This window comes from Arachis ipaensis, chromosome B9, assembly GCF_059453495.1.
Source record: "Arachis ipaensis isolate K30076 ecotype BB chromosome B9, ASM5945349v1, whole genome shotgun sequence".
NCBI lineage: Eukaryota > Viridiplantae > Streptophyta > Magnoliopsida > Fabales > Fabaceae > Arachis > Arachis ipaensis.
In genome coordinates, this window is record NC_142444.1 from 108,114,688 (window position 1) to 108,137,788 (window position 23,101).

General features: G+C 28.6%; 1 protein-coding gene and 1 pseudogene across 2 annotated transcripts; one reads left to right on the forward strand and one right to left on the reverse strand.

Moving 5' to 3' along the window:
* Positions 1 to 8,446: 8,446 nt before the first annotated feature.
* LOC107615713 (uncharacterized) lies at positions 8,447 to 19,351 on the forward strand (annotated as a pseudogene). The gene is made up of 10 exons (XR_015899734.1): positions 8,447 to 8,894; positions 11,108 to 11,162; positions 14,799 to 14,997; positions 15,774 to 15,957; positions 16,061 to 16,194; positions 16,309 to 16,493; positions 16,581 to 16,668; positions 17,605 to 17,683; positions 18,187 to 18,272; positions 19,136 to 19,351. The product of XR_015899734.1 is annotated as an uncharacterized LOC107615713 (transcript).
* Positions 19,352 to 21,268: 1,917 nt separating this feature from the next.
* LOC107619383 (Bowman-Birk type proteinase inhibitor B-II) lies at positions 21,269 to 22,139 on the reverse strand. The gene is made up of 2 exons (XM_016321657.3): positions 21,919 to 22,139; positions 21,269 to 21,638 (listed from the first exon to the last, which is right to left on the reverse strand). The coding sequence occupies exons 1-2, from the start codon at positions 22,030 to 22,032 to the stop codon at positions 21,411 to 21,413; spliced, it is 342 nt and encodes a 113-aa protein (XP_016177143.1). The 5' UTR covers positions 22,033 to 22,139; the 3' UTR covers positions 21,269 to 21,410.
* Between the last annotated feature and the right edge of the window lie 962 nt (positions 22,140 to 23,101).

Here is a 23,101-nt window from a genome sequence, read left to right on the forward strand (position 1 = left end):
TATGTAATTAATCTTGGTGTTTTTTTGCTCTTGTTTTGAATGAATGTGTGTATGTAATTGTAAATCTAAAAATATTGGGAAAAGTTACAACTCACATTGGAATTAAAGGTCATCATCATCATCATCATTGAGAAATTTTCAATTTATATATAGAACATACATGTCCCTCATTTCATTAATTTTATGTTGCTGTCTCTGATTGTTTATAGTCATTTAAATTCTGTTGATTGGCTTTAAAAATGAATTAATTATGATTCTATTTATGATCTGCTTATGAGCTGTTAATCAAATGAATTCTGCTTTGGATCTTCTTATCATTTACTTGCTTGCTCTCTCTGTGTATATATTGATAGATTAATAGATAGATAGATAGATAAATATATTGTAGATGAATAATGAATTGTAATTAACTAATAACTATGAACCTGAGGGAGTTGGATACCTTTTTCTGTCTAAGTATCTTCGTAATATAATTTTTGGTGTTCTTTTTTCTATAAGTTATGGATTTGGAATATTTTGGTTAGCCATAAATTTATCTTTTATGCTTTAACCACTGCATTATAATTAATAATTCTCTACTCTGCACATAATTCTCTCTCTCACACACACACTATTTTAATTTATAAATTTTAACTATTACTTTCAAAGCTACACATATATAAGCTTTGAATGTTGAATTTGTTGCTGGAAACAATACTTTTAGTGATGTTGATGAGTTTGAATGCTGATTTATATGTTGATGAGCTACACATTGTTTATGTTTATAATCTATATTGATTTTTTTTATTTTATTTTTGTAGAAATTGTACCAACTGGGGAAGATGATGATGAGTCTGGTGTGGATTCAGATTAAGCATGGTGGCTGTTTGGTTTTTATTTGTTTTAAAGTGACTGTTTCGGTTTAAAGTGTGTTTATTTTTGTTGTTTTGTTAGACATTTTTAATTGTCTTTGTTTTATGTTTAATTAAGTTGAATTTGTATTGAATTTGGATGTGATATACTCTTGTTATTCTAGTTTATTGACGGTTTTAAATTTTATTTTATGTTAATTTAAATTCTGATTATTACGTGTAAAGAAACTGAAAAAACCGACCGAACCAAATCGCTATTGGTTCGGTTCGGTTCGGTTGTTCAAACAGCAGCCAACCAAATGGTTGGTATCATTGTAGAACCGATCAAGTCGGTTCGGTTGGTTTTTAGACCAAAACCGAACCAAATCGAACCGATTACACTCCTAGATAATGATGACGGTTCAAATCGTCGTAATAATTCTTAAAAATTTTCATTTTAACCAAAATCTTTTGTAGTGTATCCATATTTAAGCTTTCGTTTATTTTATATAAGTGATACAGAAAATATTAAGTACGTAATTTAAACGCTTGAAGTTTGCTTATAAATCCACGAAAAATAAAAGTAAGTAATTGCCTTTATTTGCAAATTTACATTTCTACAATTTAAGTTTCTATCTATATTCAACAAAGTTTTTAATTTATCATTAATAAGTAATTCATCCCTTCTTGATTATATTTCTCTTATGTTTATTCACTAAAACAGTCAAAATTTTTAATGATTTAATTCACTTTACTCTAAATTTAAAAGAATAAAAGAAAAAGTTAAAAGTAAAAGTAAATAAATGATGTGAAAAAAAATTATTTACTCTAAACAAATAAGAAATAAGAATTTTTCTAGTTGAAATATCTACACATCACTATATGCTATAATATATATATTATTAGAGTTAAAGATTTGTATTCTTCCAATGTATTTAATATTTAAAAAATATATTGGATTTAAGTATTTTATTTAAACTACTTTTGTTTATATATTCTTAAAAATTAGGATCGTCAAAATGGATCAAATTTATTGGCTTAACCCAGTTACACATTTAAATAGGCAGATTTCAAGATAAACAGGCTGAGTCCAATTGACAAAAAAAAATGACGGGATAAACAGGCTAGTTCGCAGACTAAATAGGCTGCCCGTTTATTTTTTTTTTTTTGTTTGCTTTTTAAAAAAAAATACTTTTAGTCGATATTTCTCTTTATCCGATCCAAAAATCTGACCCATCAACTAAAAAAATTATATTTATTTAAGGTTTTTGACCAAAAAATAATTTTTTTGTCAAAATATTTTTTTAAAAATAAAATAAAAAAATTAACGAATCAGTCTGTTTAACCCATCGGGCTGACCATAAAACAGTCCAAACTAAAAAATTATGACCCACGAATGAAGTAGGCTTAAACGACCAACCCATTTAACTTACGGCTTAAACGAACTGAGTCTAAATGGGCCAGACCGACTCGTTTAATAGCACTATTAAAAACTACTTACTAACAAATTAAAAACTTTACATATACCGAAAAATAAATTATTATGAGTGCAAAAACAAATGTATCATTTGAAAATCAACCTGAACGCGATCCAGAAATAGGATATAAAACAAGTGTAATAGCCCGTGCCATGCACGTGATAAGATTGAAATTATAATTTTAAATTTTTTTGTTAAGATTAATTTGAATTACAATAATTTGATTAATAAAAATGTAACATATTATGTATTGTTTATTTTTTCTTAATCTAGTATTAAATGTATTAACTCTAAAATAGTTATTAATTAGTTTTAGTAATTTATTTTTTTCAATAAATCAAACATATATACTCAATGTGACTATAAATAATCTAGTAATACTTAGATCTACCAACAAATTCTTATATGTTATTTTACGGTCAAATAAGAACATATCAAAATCAGCTCAAAATAAATAATAAATTATTAGAGAATTCTAATGCACAAAATTCTCTAATAAACAATAAATAATTTAAACCCACTAAAAAATAACTCAACACTTTTCTTTGATACCTGCAAAACATATACCTGAAATAATATTATATCAATGTTAGTATACAGTTTTACAATCATCGACCGTATTTACTATACATGACTCCTTCTTAAAAATTATTCTACATACGTGTGCAGTCGAAAGATAAATTACTGGACTTTATTTTATTTTTCTAAATTACTGTAATTATGCATTAGTCATTAAATGCTACTTGTAATATAATTGTAATATTGTAATATAATTATAATAAAGATATTTTTTCTAAAATAAATTTAGAAGAGAGAATAGTGCTTTCATTTTGGAGGAAAAATGAATTCATGAGAAATTGACACTTCACTTTTATTAGTTGATAATGTATTAAATATTGATTTTATATAATTATAATAAAGATATTTTCCTAAATTAGTATAATCATGCATTATTCGCTAAATGTTAACTGTAATATAATTATAATAAAGATATTTTTCTAAAATAAATTTAGAAGAGAAAATAGTGATTTCATTTTAGAGGAAAAATGAATTCATGAGGAATTGACACCTCACTTTTATTAGTTGGAGGAAAAATCCAGTTTTAGTATATTTCTCGTTATTATATATTTTTCTCTAATCATATATCCATTGTTTTCTTTTCTTCGTTTCAGCATTTTGAACTTGGGTTTAACTTATCGTAATTCTCACTTCTCAGTCATTCTATTAGATGTAGTTGATAACTATTGAAATTCTTTGATTAACATAGATAAAAATATATTATTAGATGATAGAATTAATATGAGTATATTTTGTTATTAAATACACAAAGTTAATATAAAATAAAATTACACATTAAAAAAAGAAAAGAAAATAAAATTAAAATAGCAAAAATGATAAAAAAATATTTTTACAATTTTGTTTTGTTATTTTTATGTATAGAAGATTAGAAAATAATAAACTTTTGACTAAATTAAGTTTGTATTTGTTGTATTCAAATTAAATAAGTAATAAATTATATTATTTTAATTTATTCCTTAAATTTATATATCATAAAAATCAAATCATCAATATACATAATTTTAAATTGTGTGATACTTAAATATCTAATCAAATCAATCAGTTGATATAATTAATGCATCATAATGAATTGTATTTAATGAGTTAAACAAAATAAATTAAGAAATACTCTCAGAAACATGCTACGTTGACTCTATCATTAAATGTAAAAAATTGATTTTTATATAATAGAATCGATAATATAATAGACGGCGAGAAAGAGAAAGATAAACATTTTAGATCCTAGGTTGTTTCATTTGGATGTTGTAATGTGGGTATCACATTATTTTACTTATTCTACCCTATGAAACTTTTTACAACTTTATTTCAGTATCAATAGAATTTTATTACCTTTTAGTAATAAATTAAAATCCAAAATAAAATTGAAAAAAAAAGTAAAGAATATAAAATTATTGATTGAAATTTTATTTTATTTTTTGTTATTATAACAGCTATTTTTATTTAATATACCAACATCGTACAAAATTAATCGTAAAAAAAGTATAAAATATAAATAAATATACTAAATTAAGAGATTAAATTATATTTGTTATCTCATTTTTACTTTTAGCAGCACAATAGAATATCATGTACTCAACATAATTTAAGATGCAAATTATAATTAATTATACTTTTTATTTTAAAATATTTAAAATTAATCTCAATATAAATAAAAATAATTTAATATATTAAATAAATTAATAGAATAATATAAATTAACTATTTTTTTGATTAATTTTGTTTTTTTTTCTGACTACCATTAAAATTATGACTTTTTTTATTTGACCGTGAAATAAAATTAGAGTTGTTGGTCTACACCATTAAAAAAAAATAATACTATACAATTATATTTGTACATATAACATGTTCCTAAATTTTTATATGTAAAACTTAAGATTCTGTATTTCTTTGTTTATGCCATAAATAAGTATTATTTACAATGTTTTGTATTGATTTAAAAGCTTAAAAACTTTTGTACTTATTAATTTTATATTTAATATTAAAACATAAAAATTTACTATGTTATTTTACTATTAATGTATGTAGTATTACATTACAAAATATAAAAATTAAAATGATTATTATATAGCTTAGATGGATTGAACTAATATAAAAATATAAAACATAATTATATTATTAAATTTTATTAATTTTAATTAGTTAATAATATAAAATAAGATAGAAGTGACTATTTATAATTGAATAGTTTTGGTTGATTAGACTAAAAAAATCGAAAAATACTCTAAATAAAAAGTCAAATTAACTTTAATATTAAATTCATTAGTACGATTATAATTTTATATAATAGTTAGATAATAAATTAGTAAAAGCAAATGGAAGGATGGCTTTAATTAGTATTTGATAAAATATTCATTTAGAATAATTAAAAAAAAGTAAAAGTATGATATTATTAAAAATAATACATTTTTATGTTTAAAGTACATTTAAATAAAATATTTGTAAAATATAAAATTTAGAATAATATAGCTTCATGAATATTAATCATTAATCAATTATGAACTAACATAAAATTATAATACAATTTATTGACGAAAAATAATCAATAATTAATATTAATAAATATAAAAATCATCCAAACACTTTGATTAAAAGTATGAGTGGTTAATTATTATTTATTATTAATAATATTTTGTTCATAACTAAAACTAAACATATAATTATTTAGATTTAGATTTTAGAAGAATAAACGTATAAGTAATAAATAATCTATTTTATCATGCATATTATAAATTAATGAATTAAACTAACTGATATAATGAAATTATAATTAATCAATTGGTATAAATTATAATAAATTATATGATATTTAAAAAGAAAGAAAAATAAATAAGAAGAAAATAAAAAGAAATAGAAGAGATAAAAGACTACAATAAAATAAATTGAGTGTGAGAGTTTTATTTTTTTTTTTTACAAATTTTATATCACACCCGTTTCAATAATAATAAATAAAAATACATCAACTTGATATCTAAGAGAAAATGATGAGATAAAATCATAACACAGTTCTAAAACAAAAAGCTTAAATTAAACCATAATATCATTGCACAACACAAATTGAAAGTAATTTCACACTATAATATACCACACAAACAGATAAATGACTTAAGCTTAATTACGATTTTTTTTATTTATACATACATGATAACACCATGGTCTATACATGCTTCATGGATAACATATCATATATTGCTCTGAATGATGAGCACGGGAGTTGAAGAGTGTGTAACACCCTCACTATCAGAAGTCACGCTTCCGGCTGCGCTACTCTGATAGCAAGAAGTATTACGACTATTTTACATACTAAATACTAAAATACGAGCCTGTGACTCGACACTGTCTCGCTGATTTCTTTGAAACCAGAAATAAATACTTTATCTTAAGAAAAATGCAAGCAGACATAGATTCATATACAAGACTCTTTACATAATAACTCAATATAATATACATATAAAACATACAATTCCTAACCCTCTTACAAACTTCTAATAACAAAGACGAGGGAAGAAAATAAACTAATTAATACAACAACATATAAACCAAACGCAGTATAACTCTTTTTAATGCTTCTTCATCCGATTCCTGAAAAGGTAAAGCTGTAGGGGGGTGAGAACCTAACCACACGGTCTCACCACGGAGTTTCAAAGTTGTCATAAAAAGATATTCAATAAGAAAACTGTTTTCAAGCTCAGTGATTATCATTGCCTTGTGAATCTTTTAAAACCAATAGGAAATCGTTCAAAACTCTTTCAAAGAAACAATGTTTAATCTTTCAGAAGTCCAAAATCTTTCCTTTCTTATAAGAAAATCTCAATCAGAAACCAACCATGCAATCAAACAACACAGTCATTAATTCAGCACCAAAGTTCATTCTCAAATGTAGCACGCCAGGACAAACACAGGCAAGACAGACAAGGAAAGCACAAGTAGGTAGCAATTACAGCAAATAGTTCAAGTAGCAGTTAAGAACAGTTTAGCAATTAGGCAAACCAAAACAAGTTCAAAGCCAAGCAAAGTATACAAATGCATATGATGCATGCCTGTCCTATGGTTGATGAGGCTCATCTGTCGGTTATCCAGCCAACCCGACAAGTCTGAATTGTCCTTAGACCGTCCTCCGACGTGGATCCCCAAGAGTCTATGCATAGCTTTTTCTCAAATAATCAATATTGCTCAATGGGGTAACATTCCCGGAAATTTATATAGTGCCCGGTCACACTTACGTCGTAGGGTCAACAGAGTATCGAGTTTTCAACCCGGTACACGTGGTGGCAAGCCACGGCACTTAATCCAGGGAACCTCGTATCTCAGATATTTCAAATTCATAAGCCACATAAATAATTCATTCACATTCATCAATATCATCATCATTTGTCAATCCATATCACATTTCCAAATTCATTCAAAAATCATATTTCAAATCAATCCTCATCATCCTTCTTTCCGTTAATCAACAATCTCAATCCAAAACATAATTCTTTCTTTTCTAAATAAATCAATCTTAAACATATAACGTTTAAGAACTAAATCTTTTTAAATAATTACTTCAAACAAAACTTCCAATTTTATAAAATTTTGGCAGCATCTCCTCTAAAACTCGGATTCTGCCACCCTTTTCGGGTTCCATCCAAACATTTCTCAAACATTTTCTCAACTATTTCCAAATCTCAATCATCTTCCAAAATTCAACCAACTCCAATATCAATTTATTTTCAAAGCGAATCAATGCCAATAATAAATCTCTTTTTAAAATCAAACCAGCTCAAATACTAAATCATTTATAAAGTCAGACTAACTCAAAATTAGACCGTTTCTAAAATTAATTCATTTTCATATTTCAAATCATTTCCAAAGCCGATGCGTTTACATTCTCAAAACAGCTTCAAAACTAAGAAAGCCACTTTTCAATAATAATCAACTAAATAACCTTTCAAACTAATTTCTTTTCAGCAATCACAAACTACTGAAGTAAACAAGCAATCAGTCATTCAGTCTAGCAAACAACCACATTTATAACACAATCATAATCACAGACATATGTTTCTCACATTAACATCTATTTATAACAATTTTGTAAGATAAAATGAATTTTAAGAAAACCCCTACCTCAGTTAGCTGAGTCCGCGTAACTTATCGTGATAATTCCTTTTCCATTTAATTCATAGCAGCAGCGATAGCATTAACCCCACGAAAATAACAACAATTCTAATGCCTCTCATAGCGACCGCATTATTACAAATTGCAATTATAGTAGCTGAAATAACTTCAAGAAACCCAAACAAGGATACATTCAGAAATTGAATCAGAATAAGCATGGCAAAAATAGTAAAACATCTAAATGACCTAAAATCGAAAAAGATATCCGACCAGAATCACTAGGAACAGCTCCGGTGTCGGCTCCTAGCGGTAGAAGAACAGAAATCTGACTCGGACATCCGTCCTAGTGGCAGTAGCATCACTCCGAGTGATTAAGGTAGCGGAAACACCAACAATAATCAAAATAGTGGAACAAAATAGAAGCAGAACAGATTTTAAGTAAGGAAGAAGCAGAGTTACTGGCGGATGTTCCGATTTCGACAGCGACGGAGCACGGTAGTGGCGGGACGTTCCTCCTGCGACGGCGGCTGGGCAGTGGCGGAGCTCCCACGAAGCCCCTTGTTCTCTCTCCTATTCGCGTTTCCTCTCCCTCAGCTCAAACCAGCGGCAGATTTGACTCCATCGATGACGGAAAAGGCAAGGGCTCGGGCTGAGGGCGACGACGGCGAGGCTCGAGGCGACGGCGGTGACTCCGCACAGCACGGCGGCGTGGCGGTAGCGCGACGTCAACAACAGAACACAACTCCTCTCCCTTCTCGCGTTCTATTCGACGTCGCTCTCTCTCCCTCTTCCTTTCGGCGGCGACAACGAGAAGCACGGCAGCTGGGCGAGGCGGCGGCGGCGCCAGTCACGGTCTCCCTCTCCCTTCAGATCTCTCTCTCTCTCTCCCCTGTTCCTCCTCCTCTGCAGATCTGTTTCCCTCTTCCCCTTTTCTCACCCTCTTCGTTCTTCCCTTTCTTCCTTTCTTTCCTTTCTTCTTTCTTTTCTGTTAGGTTTTCTGTGTCTAGTGTGTGTAGGTCTGTGTGAGGAAAAGGGTGGGGGTTTGGGTAGTTTTAGGAAATATTAATAAAATATAGATAATAATGTAATTTAATTTTTTTTAAATAAAGGAAGATAAAATAATAATTAAGAAAATCAAATTAAATACAAAATATTCATCTTTAAAATACCTTTTTATTTACTAATTTATAATTTATTTCAGTTAAACACTAATTTAATAAAAATTGGAGATAAGTAAATTGATTCTCCTTTATTTACAAGATAAGGTTAAAAAAAATATAAATATTTAAAATTAAGGCATATATGAAATATTCGCTATATATTTTTTTTTCAATCATAAGAATTCTAAATAATAAATAGGTATTTACTCAACTTATATATATAAATCTCTAAAAAAAGTTATAATCTTAAATAAATATAATAGATCATAAATAATTTATTAATAAATAAATAAAAATTCAGGGTCTTACAGAGTGTGTGGTGGTTTGTGTCCACGATAGTTGCCTTCTTGCGATGACGCCTCATAGGAAGAAAAAATTGTTGTAAAAGCTACCTAATGAAAGAGTAATTGATAAATGAATGATATTTCTTCTAGCATATATGGTCTTTTATAGTGGTAAAATAAAAATGGAAGAAATAAAATTTTATATTTTTATATTCGGAATAGAACTTGATATTTATCGTAATAAAATTAAATAATTAATCAGTTATAATTCATGTATTTAAATAAATAAAATAAATTAAATAAAAATATTTTTAAGAATTAATCAAATCAGTTAGTTGATACAAATAATTAGTATAATCGATTTTATTTGATTTATTGAATTTAAAAAATAAATTAGGACATAATTGATTGAATTAATTAGTTGATATAATTAATTTATTATAATTGATTGGATTTAATAAATTAAAAAAATAAATAGAAAAACATATGAGTAATAAATCATCTATGCTATTATGTACTTTATAAATTAATGAATTAAAATAATTGATATAATAAATTACAATTATTTGATTGATTTGAATTATAATAAATCGTGTGATATTTAAATATCTAATCAAATCAATTAGTTGATATAATTAATTTACTGTAATAAATTGTATTCAATGAATTATAAAAAATAAAATAAGAAACACGCTCAAAAGTAGTGACGGATCTAGAAATTTTAAATAATGTGGGTAAACATATAGCATATAAAAATAATAAAAAATATTTATAAATATATCAAAATATATAAAAAATAAATAATATAAAAATATTAAATATTAAATAATTTTTATGTAATCATTATCAATATTAATATATTGATAAATAATAATATGGTTATCAATTTATCTTTCTATAAATTAAATATAATAATAATAATAATAATAATAATAATAATAATAATAATAAATAAAATTAATCAAAATATAAATAGATTATCTTCTAATCAATAATAAAAGTAAAATATATTTTTTTATGAATTATATATGTAAACCCCGCTAAAATCGGTATATAATTAGTCAATAAATCGAATTTTCAATAGAAAAATTAAATATGCAAAACTAATATCAAAATAGGATAGAGCTCGGCAAAACGAGAATTTTGATATCACTTTCGAAAAATTTGGCCCAAAATTGAGCCGAATGGGCTGAGCCGGTTGAACCGGGCCCAAACCAGGCCCGCAGGCCCAACCAGCCCAGTATATAAATGAGCTAAAGCTCATTTTCTGCCTTAGAACACAACAGAAGCAGCGTAAATGCATGGAGAAGAAGAGAATGAATTCCAAAACCTAGCTTGATCTTCTTTCTTTGATAACTTTTGATCTGGAGCTTCGATTGACGAGCCGTTTGCGGCCACGCGTCGGGCTCATTGAGTTCTTCAATTCTATTCAAATAAAACAGTAAGTGAATCGCTTTTTCCTAGCTCCATTTCTGATGGTATATGAATTTCGGGTTTAAGGTTTGAGAAACTCAATTCCTTGATGATTTTCATGTTTTAGGGGTGCACTAGACTTGATTTCTTGTGGGTATTGCCCAAGGATTAGTGGGTAAAGGTAAGAGATCTTAAACCCTAATGAAATTTCTGAATTTTGAAATTTGGGTATTGAGTTGTTATGTTTGGATGTGTTAATTGTGGTTTAGGTAGTGTGTATGTGAATGTTGATGCTTGTTGGAGGCTTGTTGGTGATCAAGCTTGGTTTGGGGCTGTTTGATTGAGCTTGGAGGGGCTGTAATTTTGAGTTGTGAGGCTGCCTTGGGTGAATTAAGTGATCGGCCAAGGTATGGTTTAAGTTTCGCACGTTTAATATTTACGGTGTTGTGAAAACTTAGGTTAGAGGAACCATAGAATAAGTTGGATTGTTTGTTGTATTTAATGATTAGCCTTGTAATGTTGTTAGAATAGATTTGTTAGTGAATTTATATATTAGAATTATGAGGTGTGAAAGTTATTAATGGTGTGCTCTTATATTTATTTATGATGGATTAGAATTGGTGTTTGTTAATAAGGATGTAGAGTTGTGTTGTGGTGGTATTGTATATGCTGTAACTAATTATATAATGATCGAAATTGCATGAGACTAAGTTTGGGCTAAACTTGGGAATATAAGGAACTAAACTAGAAAATTTGGGACCTTTTTGTTAAATATACAATTTATGGCAAATTTTTAAAGTTAGGTTGTTAAATCTGTCCAGCAGCAGAAAAGATCAAACAGGGCAGCAACTTGTTTATCTTGCTGCGACTTCTACGAGTTGAGTTTTGGTACGAAACCAATTTTGTTATAAAACTTGATTAACTTGATTTATTTATCTAAAATTTCAGAATTTTAAGAGTTGAGGATTGGAAGCTGTGAATTTTTGAATATTGGTGGTCAAAACTGAAAAGAAACAGATTTCAGCAAGCTATGCATCAACTTCCAATGCTTGTAACTCTTAGAATTAAATAGAAATTGGGTTGCAACCAAAACACACATGTTTCTGGATGAGCTAGGGGTTCTCAAATCAAAATTTAGCTTAATTGGAGTTTTGTAATAAAAGTTATTCCAATTGAAAGGTACTAAGCTTGTTGGTTTTTAAAACAGATTTTATCTCATTTTTACTTAATTTCCAGGTAATGTAACTTTTTCATTAAAAATGGTATTGACTCAGAACTAATTGAAAAAGAAACCTGGATGAGTAAAGTTTAACTACATTAATTTTCAAAGTCATTGGATTTAACTTGGATTTTATATTGAATTTTGAATATCACATGCTGCTGCTATTTTTCTGGTTTTATGCACTGCAGAGCAGTCACGGTTTTTCCTTTATTCCTGAGGCTAGAAAAATCAGAAAATTATGATATTTAGTTTGTTAGAAAGCTTATTTCAATATGAACGCCTGGACATAAAGTTTGTGCAATTCCGAGTTCATTTGCTATATTAGAAACAGAAAAGAAAATAGAGTGTCGAGGATGTCTTAGTGATAGTCATGAGTTCGAGAAGTTAAAGTTCAATCCTCGTGTGATGTGATTGATTTAATGTTAGAGTTGTGTTGATTTTAAGATTATTCGATATTAAGAAGGATGAGAAGAGTTTGATAAAAAGTTTGGTCAGGACCCGGAAAGGGTAATCAAGATGAATTATAAGGGAATGACGATGAAAAATGTGAAAGGGAGGTTGTTAATAAAAGGAGTTAATATGCCATGGCTTGATGAATGATTAAATAATGATTATGACTATGAAATGGCTTATGAATAATGCTATCTGAGATACGAGTTCCCTGGGTAAGAGCCATGGCTCGCCATCACGTGTTCCAGGTTGAATCTCGATACTCTGTTGACCCTACGTCGTAAGGGTGACCGGGCACGTATAAATTCCCGGGTATGGATAGCCCCCATTGAGTGATTTTATGAAATATGAATGTGAACTCTATGCATAGACTCTTGGGGATGCGCGACGGGGGACAGTCTAAGGTTTTCGGACTTGTCGGGTTGGCTGGATAACCGACAGATGGGCCCCATCAGCCATAGGACAGACATGCATCATATGCATTTGTTTGTATTGATTGCTATGCGTTTTCTGGGTATGCCTAATTGATATATATTACCCGCTATTTGTTATACTTGCTATTTGTACTATTTGATCATTACTTGTGCGTGAACTTGTTTGGTTGCTTGTTTCTGTTGCATTCTGAATGATGAAAGGATGGAGGAAACGGAGGAAATGGTTTGGTGTTAGGTTAAGCTTGAACTTGAGTAAGTTAGGAAGATTTAGAATACCTACCCCTGTTTATGGCTTCTGTTTAGTACTTAAGTTGGATAATTGAATAACAGAGTTCTAGGATTGCCTATGGCATTCTCAGGACCGTATTTCTTATGCGCGTGGCACTTTTACCATGCTGAGAACCTCTGGTTCTCATTCCATATTGTATTGTTGTTTTTCAGATGCAGGTCGAGAGGCTCCTCGCTAGACGTCTGGATCTTGGGAAGCGAAGTAGTCCTTAGGTGTATTTTGGTTTTTGGTTGTATATATGTATATATTTGTTTAGCTTACTCTCCAAGTAACTTGTGTATGCTGCTCCTCTTAGAGGTTGAGGGAGAGATAGGAGTTTATTTTGGTATTTTGGTATATTTTGGGGATACCTATGTGTGTTCATATGTATATATATATATATATATATCCTCTGGCCAGCCTTAGCTTCGCAGGCTAAGTCAGGGGCTAGTTATGCTGTTTCCTTGGCTTTCCTTTATTCTTTTGCTTAACTTTATCATGTTCCTATTAGGTTTCTTAGCACGCAAGTAATCCTTTCCTGAGCTTTGCGCTTTTTGTTTTGCGATTTTTGTTTTACCCATTTTTCAAGGCTCCTAGTTAAGTATCTTTTCTCTGTTATTATATATATATATATATTACTATTTTTAGAGGTCGTAATACCTTACTCTCAGTCTTATGACTTAAGCATACGATTAAGTATAGTAGGGTGTTACAATATACAATAAATGATAATTTAGAAAAAAAATCTATACTAAATTTCTCATATCCTCATTATGTATTTTATAGATTATTTAATTATTTAATAAAATAAAGACAAAAAATTAATTTCAAATAATAATAATAATAATAATAATAATAATAATAATAATAATAATAATAATAGAATTAATTACTTAGATAGATAAAAGTACAAAATGCGTCAATATTTTAATTAATTTTTATTTTAATTTATGTTTGAGAACTAATTATCAAAATAGATATCCAATACAAAATTCTTCAATTTACTGGTAAATATTAAAGTGAAATTGAAAAAAAAATAGAGATATAACCGTTAACTAAATAAATTTATTAATTAAATAATATTACAATAATATTTTATTTTTATTAAATTAATTTAATATATAATTTTATCTTATATTTTTAGATACAAATTAGAGTCTAATTTTAATTATTGATAGTATAAAATATTTTATATAATTGTTTAATTATCACTACAAAATTTCTATTTATTTATGGGACTTTTTTTATAAAGGTCTTTTAAAACCTCCTCAATATTTTTTATTTGTGGCATAATATAAAACTTCCATTAATTACTATTAGTTAAAATTTAAAACTCTCTAAGTCCAATCATCTAAACAAATGTTTATACTCTAAATTATTATAATTAAGCCCAAATAAATTTCACTCTAAATAAAAACTTGTTCAAACAAATTTAGAATTGAAAAAAAAATTGAGATCTGAACCCTAGAATCTACTCGCCGCATCTCCGCCATTATCACCATTAAGCTCACTGTAGTGTTCGTGATAAGAGGGAGAGTAAGCTCGCCACTATCGCTGTTTATGTCCTCGTCGTTGCCGCCATAAAGCTTCTATGTCAATGTCGTTGCTCGCCGTCTTTCTCTGATCATTCCGCCGTTGCTCGTCGTCGTGTCATTCTTTTCTCACCATCGCCTCCTCTACTCAGTCCTTTGTCGCAGATCATCACATCGCCGTCCAGATCTATCGTTGCTCATCATCATGTCGTTCTTTTCTCACCGTTGCCTCCTCTGCTTGCCACCTCCTCTGGTCTCACTATTTTCGTTGTTCTTTGCTTTTAGCGCTGTTTATTTTCGTCTAGTAGCCAAACTTGAGAAATTGAATCTATATACTATGTTTGATTCTGCGTATGACTTGGATTGACTAGTAGTGGTAGGTGATATCTTCGTGCTTAAGCTAATTCGGCAGCTCTTCTCATTAGGAAAACCTTTTTATTGATTTATTCATTTATGTATATGGAGGACATGGTTATGTTCTTCCTAACAGTAAATTAAATTATAAATTTTGTTGAGTAAAGTATTGAATCTTATTTGAAGAAAAGTTGGCATATAACACACAGAGTAGGGAATTTAGCATGCAATTCTTTGTAGTTAATTTTGGTCAAGGAGAAAAAAAGGATTGGTCTTCGAATTTAGTATAATTTATTTGAGATATGGTGAACCATGAGTAGAACATATTTGTGAATTTGCCTCAGTGAATGTAGGTACACTGTTATGACTATCATATAATTATGAAGTCAAGTGAGCATGTAATAGTTACTCATCGATTTTAACTGAGAATTCAGATTATTTACTAGTGCGGGAAAGGGAGTATGGTGTCACAAACAGTTGAGCTCCTCAAGAATGAGATTCCTCTGGAGCAGGAGTCAGTGGTATTAACCGAAGCCACTATCAATGGTCTTGTTCTTGTGGACATCATAAATGGATTCTGTACTGTTGGTTCTGAAAATCTGGGACTCTTTATTAACTAGTATTCAGATTTGAGACCCTGCATGTGTATTTGTGATTGATTTACTTGCTTTTCAGGCTCCAAAAGAAGCCAACAGACAGATATCAGGGATGATCAATAAATCAGAAAGGCTAGCAAGATTGTTCTGTGAAAAGAAATTTTCAATAATGGCTTTGCTGGATTCTCACCACCCTAACAAGTCAGAGGACCCTTATCCTCCTTAATGTATTGTTGGAACTGACAAATCAGATCTTGTTCCAGGTTTGCCAATTATCAAATCTTGTTTAGCTTTTTCTCAATAGTTCAAATGATTCAGGTATGACATGACATGGCATGATCTGTATAAATTTGCATTGAATTGCAGCTTTAAGATAGCTAGAGAATGAAAGCAACATTACAATCAGATGAAAGGATTGTTTCGATGGATACTTGGGGTCGATAGAAGAAGACGGTTCCAATGTTTTTGTAGATTGGGTGAAGAAGAATAAGATCAACACAGTGAGTAATTTGTGATTGTTTCTAGCAAAGTAAACTGCTGATTTTTTATCTCATATCATTACAAGTTATAACCACTAATGTAATGCATTTTCTTTTGTCGCTTGGATTGGGAAGCTGGTGGTTGTAGGCGTATGCACAGATATCTGCCTGCTGGATTTCGTGTGCTCGACCATGTCTTCTAAAAACCGCGGCTTTCTGGAGCCTCTAGAGAGCGTGGTGGTGTATAATCGTGCTGCACAACCTTTGATATCCCACTTGAGGTAGCCTATGACACCAAAGGAACTCTAACTCATCCTCAGGTTTACCTTATTTTCACTATTTCCTTTTCATATGCATGGCTTCTACTCGCTGAAGAGGTTTCAATTCCCTTGATTCATTCTTTTCAGGTAGCTCTAATATTGGAAGATCTTTTCAGTTCCCTTGATTCATTCTTTTCTATTATTTCTAGTGCTGACTTTTTTTCAGGTAGCACTCGTAAGTAATCCAGATTTCAGGTAGCACAGATATCTAGCTCTTAGCAATGTTATTGTCAATTCTAGAATTTTGTTTTTTCAAAAAAAAAAAAAGAGTATCACATGGTATTGATTGGCACTTCTAACATGATGAAATTATTCATCATTCATGCCAGTTTTAAAGCACACCAGAGTTCAGATATTCTTATGGTTATAGAAGATGGAAGAACAAATTAAATTAAAGTGGGGAAAAGTGACCCCTACACACATGGAATAATGCACAATGAAATGTAACAGCCACACACACTTCCATCACTCTACTTCACCTTTGCCATAAAATGACATGCATATATATATATATATATATATTACATCATCCACATACATGCACCGTAATATTTCAAGGCCTTCCTAAGTTTTACACAATATTCATATTCTCATTGCTGCATAATCTATATTCTATATTGCAATTTGCAAACCCTCAATTTTTTTAGTTTTATGCATTTCCACTCATTTAAGAGTTATGCATGTACGTCATTCTGACTTTTACTTATTGTAAAATAATAGGTTTAATTTAATCTGAAAATGTTTACATTTGTTAATATTATAAGTCTAAATGATTAACCGATAAAATCCTAAAATAATATTGATTTATCCGATAAAATATTCTTGTTGATTTATGTTGTTATATATTCATATTAAAGGAGATGGCTGTGGTTTTAAGGTATATCTATTAGTGTAGAATTAATAACTTTTCTTTATAGATTCTGAATTCTGTAGCTTATCGATCTTAGTCCATGTTTTCTTGGAACCTGTAAGCTTTGAAATTTAAATATAATTCTTAAAAGAAAATATAAAAAGTAACTGCACATAATTTCTTCAATTAATTGTTCGTGTTGGTTGGTCAAATGTCCATTATTTTGGCTTTTAGCTGTTAAAGTTCTGCTTTTTGGTACAGGGATGGATCTCAGCTAATTTGGATTGCCCCAAGTGGTGGTAGGGATCGAACAGATCCAAAAACTGGAGAATTTGTACCAGTAAGTTAATTATCCTGTTAAAATGAGATTACAAAAAAGAACATTACAATCCTAGTTATTTGAAGTTATCATATCATAGATATAATGTAACTTAATCATATTGACCAATAGAATAGATCAACAGAAATCTATTTGTCTTGATACTGAGAGTTAGAACCTTTAATGCTTCTTGGAAGGGTCTTCAAACTCATGTTTTCTTGTAGTTATTCTTTTTTATGCTGACTTTTAGGTTGTTTTATGCTTCTATTAGTTTCTATAAATTCTCGTTAGATTGTGTCAGATAAATCTAAACCTAAGAAAAACATTGAGGGTGATTTTCAAGGTTAAAAGGGTATTAAGTTGGTGACAGTGATAGACAAAATTCCTCTGCCTATTATAAATCTAAATCTATTATCTTCAATAAGGCATTTAGGCACCCTTTGATCCTGCTTCAGTAGACAATATGCAAAGACTTGTTGAGAATTCCGGTTATAAATTTGAACTGCAATTCATCCCTGCTTCAGTAGGCAACTACCGAACTATGTTATAAATTTGAACTGCAACTCATCCCTGCTTGCCACTGCAGACCATCAGAACTATGTGTGCTGAGGTAACACTATTTCTCTTCTCCTATTTATTTACTTGATCGATCTCTTTCTTATCTTAGTTTCATTTTTATCTTTTCTTCTGTAAAGATAATCTCTCTTTTTCAATTCTCAGGCCAGTTTGGGCATAATGCCCCGCTTTTGCTTTAACACCCTTTTTTTTTTGGAATATATATATTTTCAAGATGAGTTCTTTCTGTCTCTCTCATTTGTTCCAAATTTAATGAATAAGCTAACTTAGTTGATAATGCTGTATGTGAGTGATAGGCATGCAGCATGTTTGAAACCTGAAAATATAAATAGTTTGGTTAAAAAGACAATTTTGATCATGAAAAATAGAACTTGAACTGAATTAAAAAAGAAAAAAAATTAAATCTTATGTTCTGGAGGTCACTGAGAATGGAATATTTTTACTCATGATTAAATAGGCTTTTCTGTAACCAAGTTTGATAGTAGTTGTAAAAGCAAGAGCAATAAAATTCACAATCAAACCATTTCTTATTTATGATTCCAAATTTAAATGCAATATGCTAGATATTTTTAGCAATAAAACCTGATGCCTAGAGCCTGATTAAATCATGTTCAAATGCTACGAGGTATCTCTTAGTCACTAAGATTTTAATTTTTATTATGGAGTTTCATAATGGGTTTTACTCCTCTAGATGAATGCCATGATTGCTTTTGTTTATTATATGTATTTCACTTATTAGACCAAGATATTTCTATACATTTAACCATGCTGGATTCTCCATCCTGTTTAGCATTTGGCATTATTATCCTTTTAATCATTTTTCAAAGTTTATTCAGCTTACACAATTTTAATGGTTGATGAGCCTCTTATATACTTTCTTTATGTTTCTTTCTTCAGGGCTATCTTTTTGAATCTGAAAGCAAGGTCTACACTAGCAACAATTAAGAAGGCCTAGGAGGCAATAAAGCCTTCACTTTCTCTCACATTTGGGTTGAATTTTCACTTTTTCCTTCCTATATGAAGTGGGTAGTTATGTAGAATAATACTATATGCAATCATGTTTAGAATTATTCATATTGAGAATTTTTTTATATTTAGAATTATGTCTTATATTGAGGAATTGTGTTATAAAAGATTTAGTTTTTAAATTTTGATATTAAAAAATAAATTTTTCATTTGAGAATATGTAAATGAGATGAGATTAATAAATGATTTGAAATTAAAAATAAATAATTACAGGATTTGTGAAGGTTTGAAAATCTCACAAAATAGTTAATTTGTGTTAAATTAAAAAATCAATTTGTGGGGGTTTTAAACTGCCACAAAAGTGATTTAAAACTGCCACAAAAATGATTTAAAACTGTCACAAAAGTTCAATATAAAACTCCACTAAACACTCACAAAACCCCCCACTGAATAGATTGTGGAGGTTTTTAAAAACCTCCACAAAAGACCTCGTGGCACCTCAAATTTTGGGGGTTTTAGAAACTCTCACAAATCATTTGGTAGGGGTTATAAACCTCCACAAATAAGAAAAAAAACTGCCACAAATCAACAAAAACCTTGTAGTGTATGTCTATTTTTTTGGATTATCATTTAGGTGAATGCAATCAATATAAAAGATAGTTATTTTTTATGATATGATATTACGTCATTTAATATTTGTGTAAAACTACTTTACACTAATAATGTATCAAAATTATAAATTGTACCTTAAAAGGATCAACTTCGATGAAAAACGAAGAATACATTCTTATTCTATGAAGTAGTAAAAGAAAAATAATAAATATAAAATTATAAGTTGACTCTTAAATTTAGATTCATGTACCACAAAAAAACACTATATATAGACTTTAGTAAAACAAAAATAAATATGTAAATTATTTATTATTAAAGTAATTTTTTATTATATACAGTAATTACACATCATATATTAATTTTGTTAAAATTATATAATTTTTTATAATATAATTAGAATAATTATCTTCTATCATAATTAGAGAAATCCCGGATAATGAATAAAAATATTATACCTGATATACACAGATTGAAATAGAAATATATGTCTTGAAATTTAAAAATATAAATTCTATTATATCTTCCTAAACAAACCTAAACAACTCTACATTAATAGCCTGTGCCATGTCGTGTTTTTCAAGACTTATATTTAGGAACATATAGAATTTTAATAATAATACACGGGTAATTGAAATAGTTTATATACGGATTTTTCAATTATTGGATAATAAATAAGAATTAGAATTATATTAATATTTTTAAAATTAATATAATTAAAATGACTAAAAATATTTAAAATTAATGTGCGTTATTAATATCATAAAATTTGATCATTTTATGATTAGAGTGAAATATTCTTATCATGATTACTACGACCGGTGCAATTATCATATCATTATTATTATTATTATTATTATTATTATTATTATTATTATTATTATTATTATCAATTAATAATTGATAAGTAGTTTAATAATGCATTAAATATTGATTTGATATAATTATAATAAAGATATGTTTCTAAATTAGTATAATTATGTATTATTCATTAAATATTAATTATAATATAATTATAATAAAGATAATTTTTATAAAATAATTTAAAATAGAAAATAGAAAAGTTCATTTTGGAGGAAAAACGGAATCACGAGAAATCGACACCTCACCTACATTAGTTGGGAGAAAATCCAGTTTTAGTATATTAAGTAGATAGATTGTTTAAAGTGATCGTATTTTATTTTTTTAATTACTGTAAAATAATTGAATATAATCTTGAATATAATAAATGAATATTTAAATAATTATATGTATAAAATTATAAATATTAAGTTAAATAAAATACTTTTGAATTATTATATTACTAACATTATGTTATGGAATTAAGTAAGCATGTTAACTATTTATTAAATCCATTATTGTTACCAAATTAGCTAGACAACCATTTAATTTGTTTTTTATAAAATAATTAATCAAAGTGTGAAAAACAACACAAATAAACACAAACAATGTATGTTGATTCTAAAGGAAGCAATTTTATTTAAGATTATTTTCCATACATGAAAACAAAGTCTAAAGATGACTTTGCCTCATCATCCGAGGATTACATATGCAAGTCACACTGCATATGCAATTAACATGGGAACACATAATTGCTTCAAGCACATGGTGTTAAAGGGCAACGGCCTTGAGTTCTATCAGTGCAACGGCACTGTGGAGGAATAGACCTGGTGCAGACGCATTGGTTGCAAGCTGCAGGACAATGATCAAAAGTGTCACCACAAGTGCACTGGAAAAATGGTGGTGCCCTACGGTCACAAATGCAGGCACTGCAGCAATCACTGGCTGCTGACCCTGCTGATGATTCGCCAATATTGTTTATCACCTGTTTGTGAAGACACTTCGCTTAGAAATATATGAATTTCAATTTTGCATATTTTACCTTTCGGTGATACACAAGTTATTTTTATAATTAAATTTAATTAAATTAGTCTAATAATATCTTGACACAATAAAAATTAATTTAAAAAATACACTTAGAAAAAAGAAAAAATTAATTAAATTTAATTAAAAATAATTTATTCACTTCTTTTTTTTATTGTTAACAATTATGTTAAATTTCTTATCATATATGTTTCTGTTACTAAAATTTTAAAGTATGTCACCTGTGAGATAATCAAACTTGGGTCAAGCCGGACGGCTTCAACGGTGGCGGAAAGTCCCACAAGAAAAAGCAACAGAGCTACCTTCACAACCATCTTCTGATTCTTCAACTCCATTACACTCTTTTTCTTTCTATGACTCTCTTAAATCTCTTTTGTGGGACTCTTTGGTGAAGAAGAATGAAGGAGTACTGGAGACTATTTATGGTCAAAGCCTCACAGGTTTAAACCAATATTAAAGAGATTTTTCAAAAGGCAATCACGTGTACACAGTACAAGAGAAATGGACATCGGCTTTAATTATGCTCGGTCTCGAAAGTCTCAACATACTTGTATGCTGTGTGGTCGGTCACGTGACTTCATTCACCTAAGGTGATTAATTAATAAAAATATTATTTTTAAAGTAAAATTTTAGTTTTTTTTTTTATTAAAAATAGAGAGACTCAAACTACGACTTCTTAAGTGACGGAAATACTATGCTATTTGAGTTATAATTCATTAGCTAAATTAAAATTAGTTAATATATACTTTCATATAAATATATATGTAATTTAATTTATTTATAATATATATTTTATATTTTAATATATTTAATACTAATAATTAATTTTAATAGTTAATTTTAATATATATTTAATGTAATTATTAACTAATGTTTAAAAAGAATTTAATATTAATCTTTCTTGGAAATTTAATATATTAAAAAATTAATTTCCAAAGAATTTTTTTGTTGTTACGCTATCGATAACTATCCTAGCCTCCTAGGGCCTACGTCGTATAATTAAATACCACACTCAAATTGAATAACATTATTATTTCACCGACTTTTCAGCTAACTCGTATATCCGTACAATTTCTCGTGCAACACGGATAAAATGCATTTCGCATGATGATATGTGTCGCTTTTTTTTTATTCAAATAAAAAATATAGTTTTTATTATTTTAAAATGAAATAAAAAATTTACTAATTTAAATATTACATTATATTTTCGCAATTATTAAATGTAAAAATGAATTTTTAAAAGGTTTATGTAGGGAAAAATATATATTTTTCTAATTTTCGCACATTCTGTCCATGAAAATGAAGAAAAAAAAAAAGAAGTTAAGTTGGGTATTGATCGCCAAAATTACTTGATAAGATTAGAAGCCAAGAGTTACCTTGATAAGATCATAAAGATTGTCACAA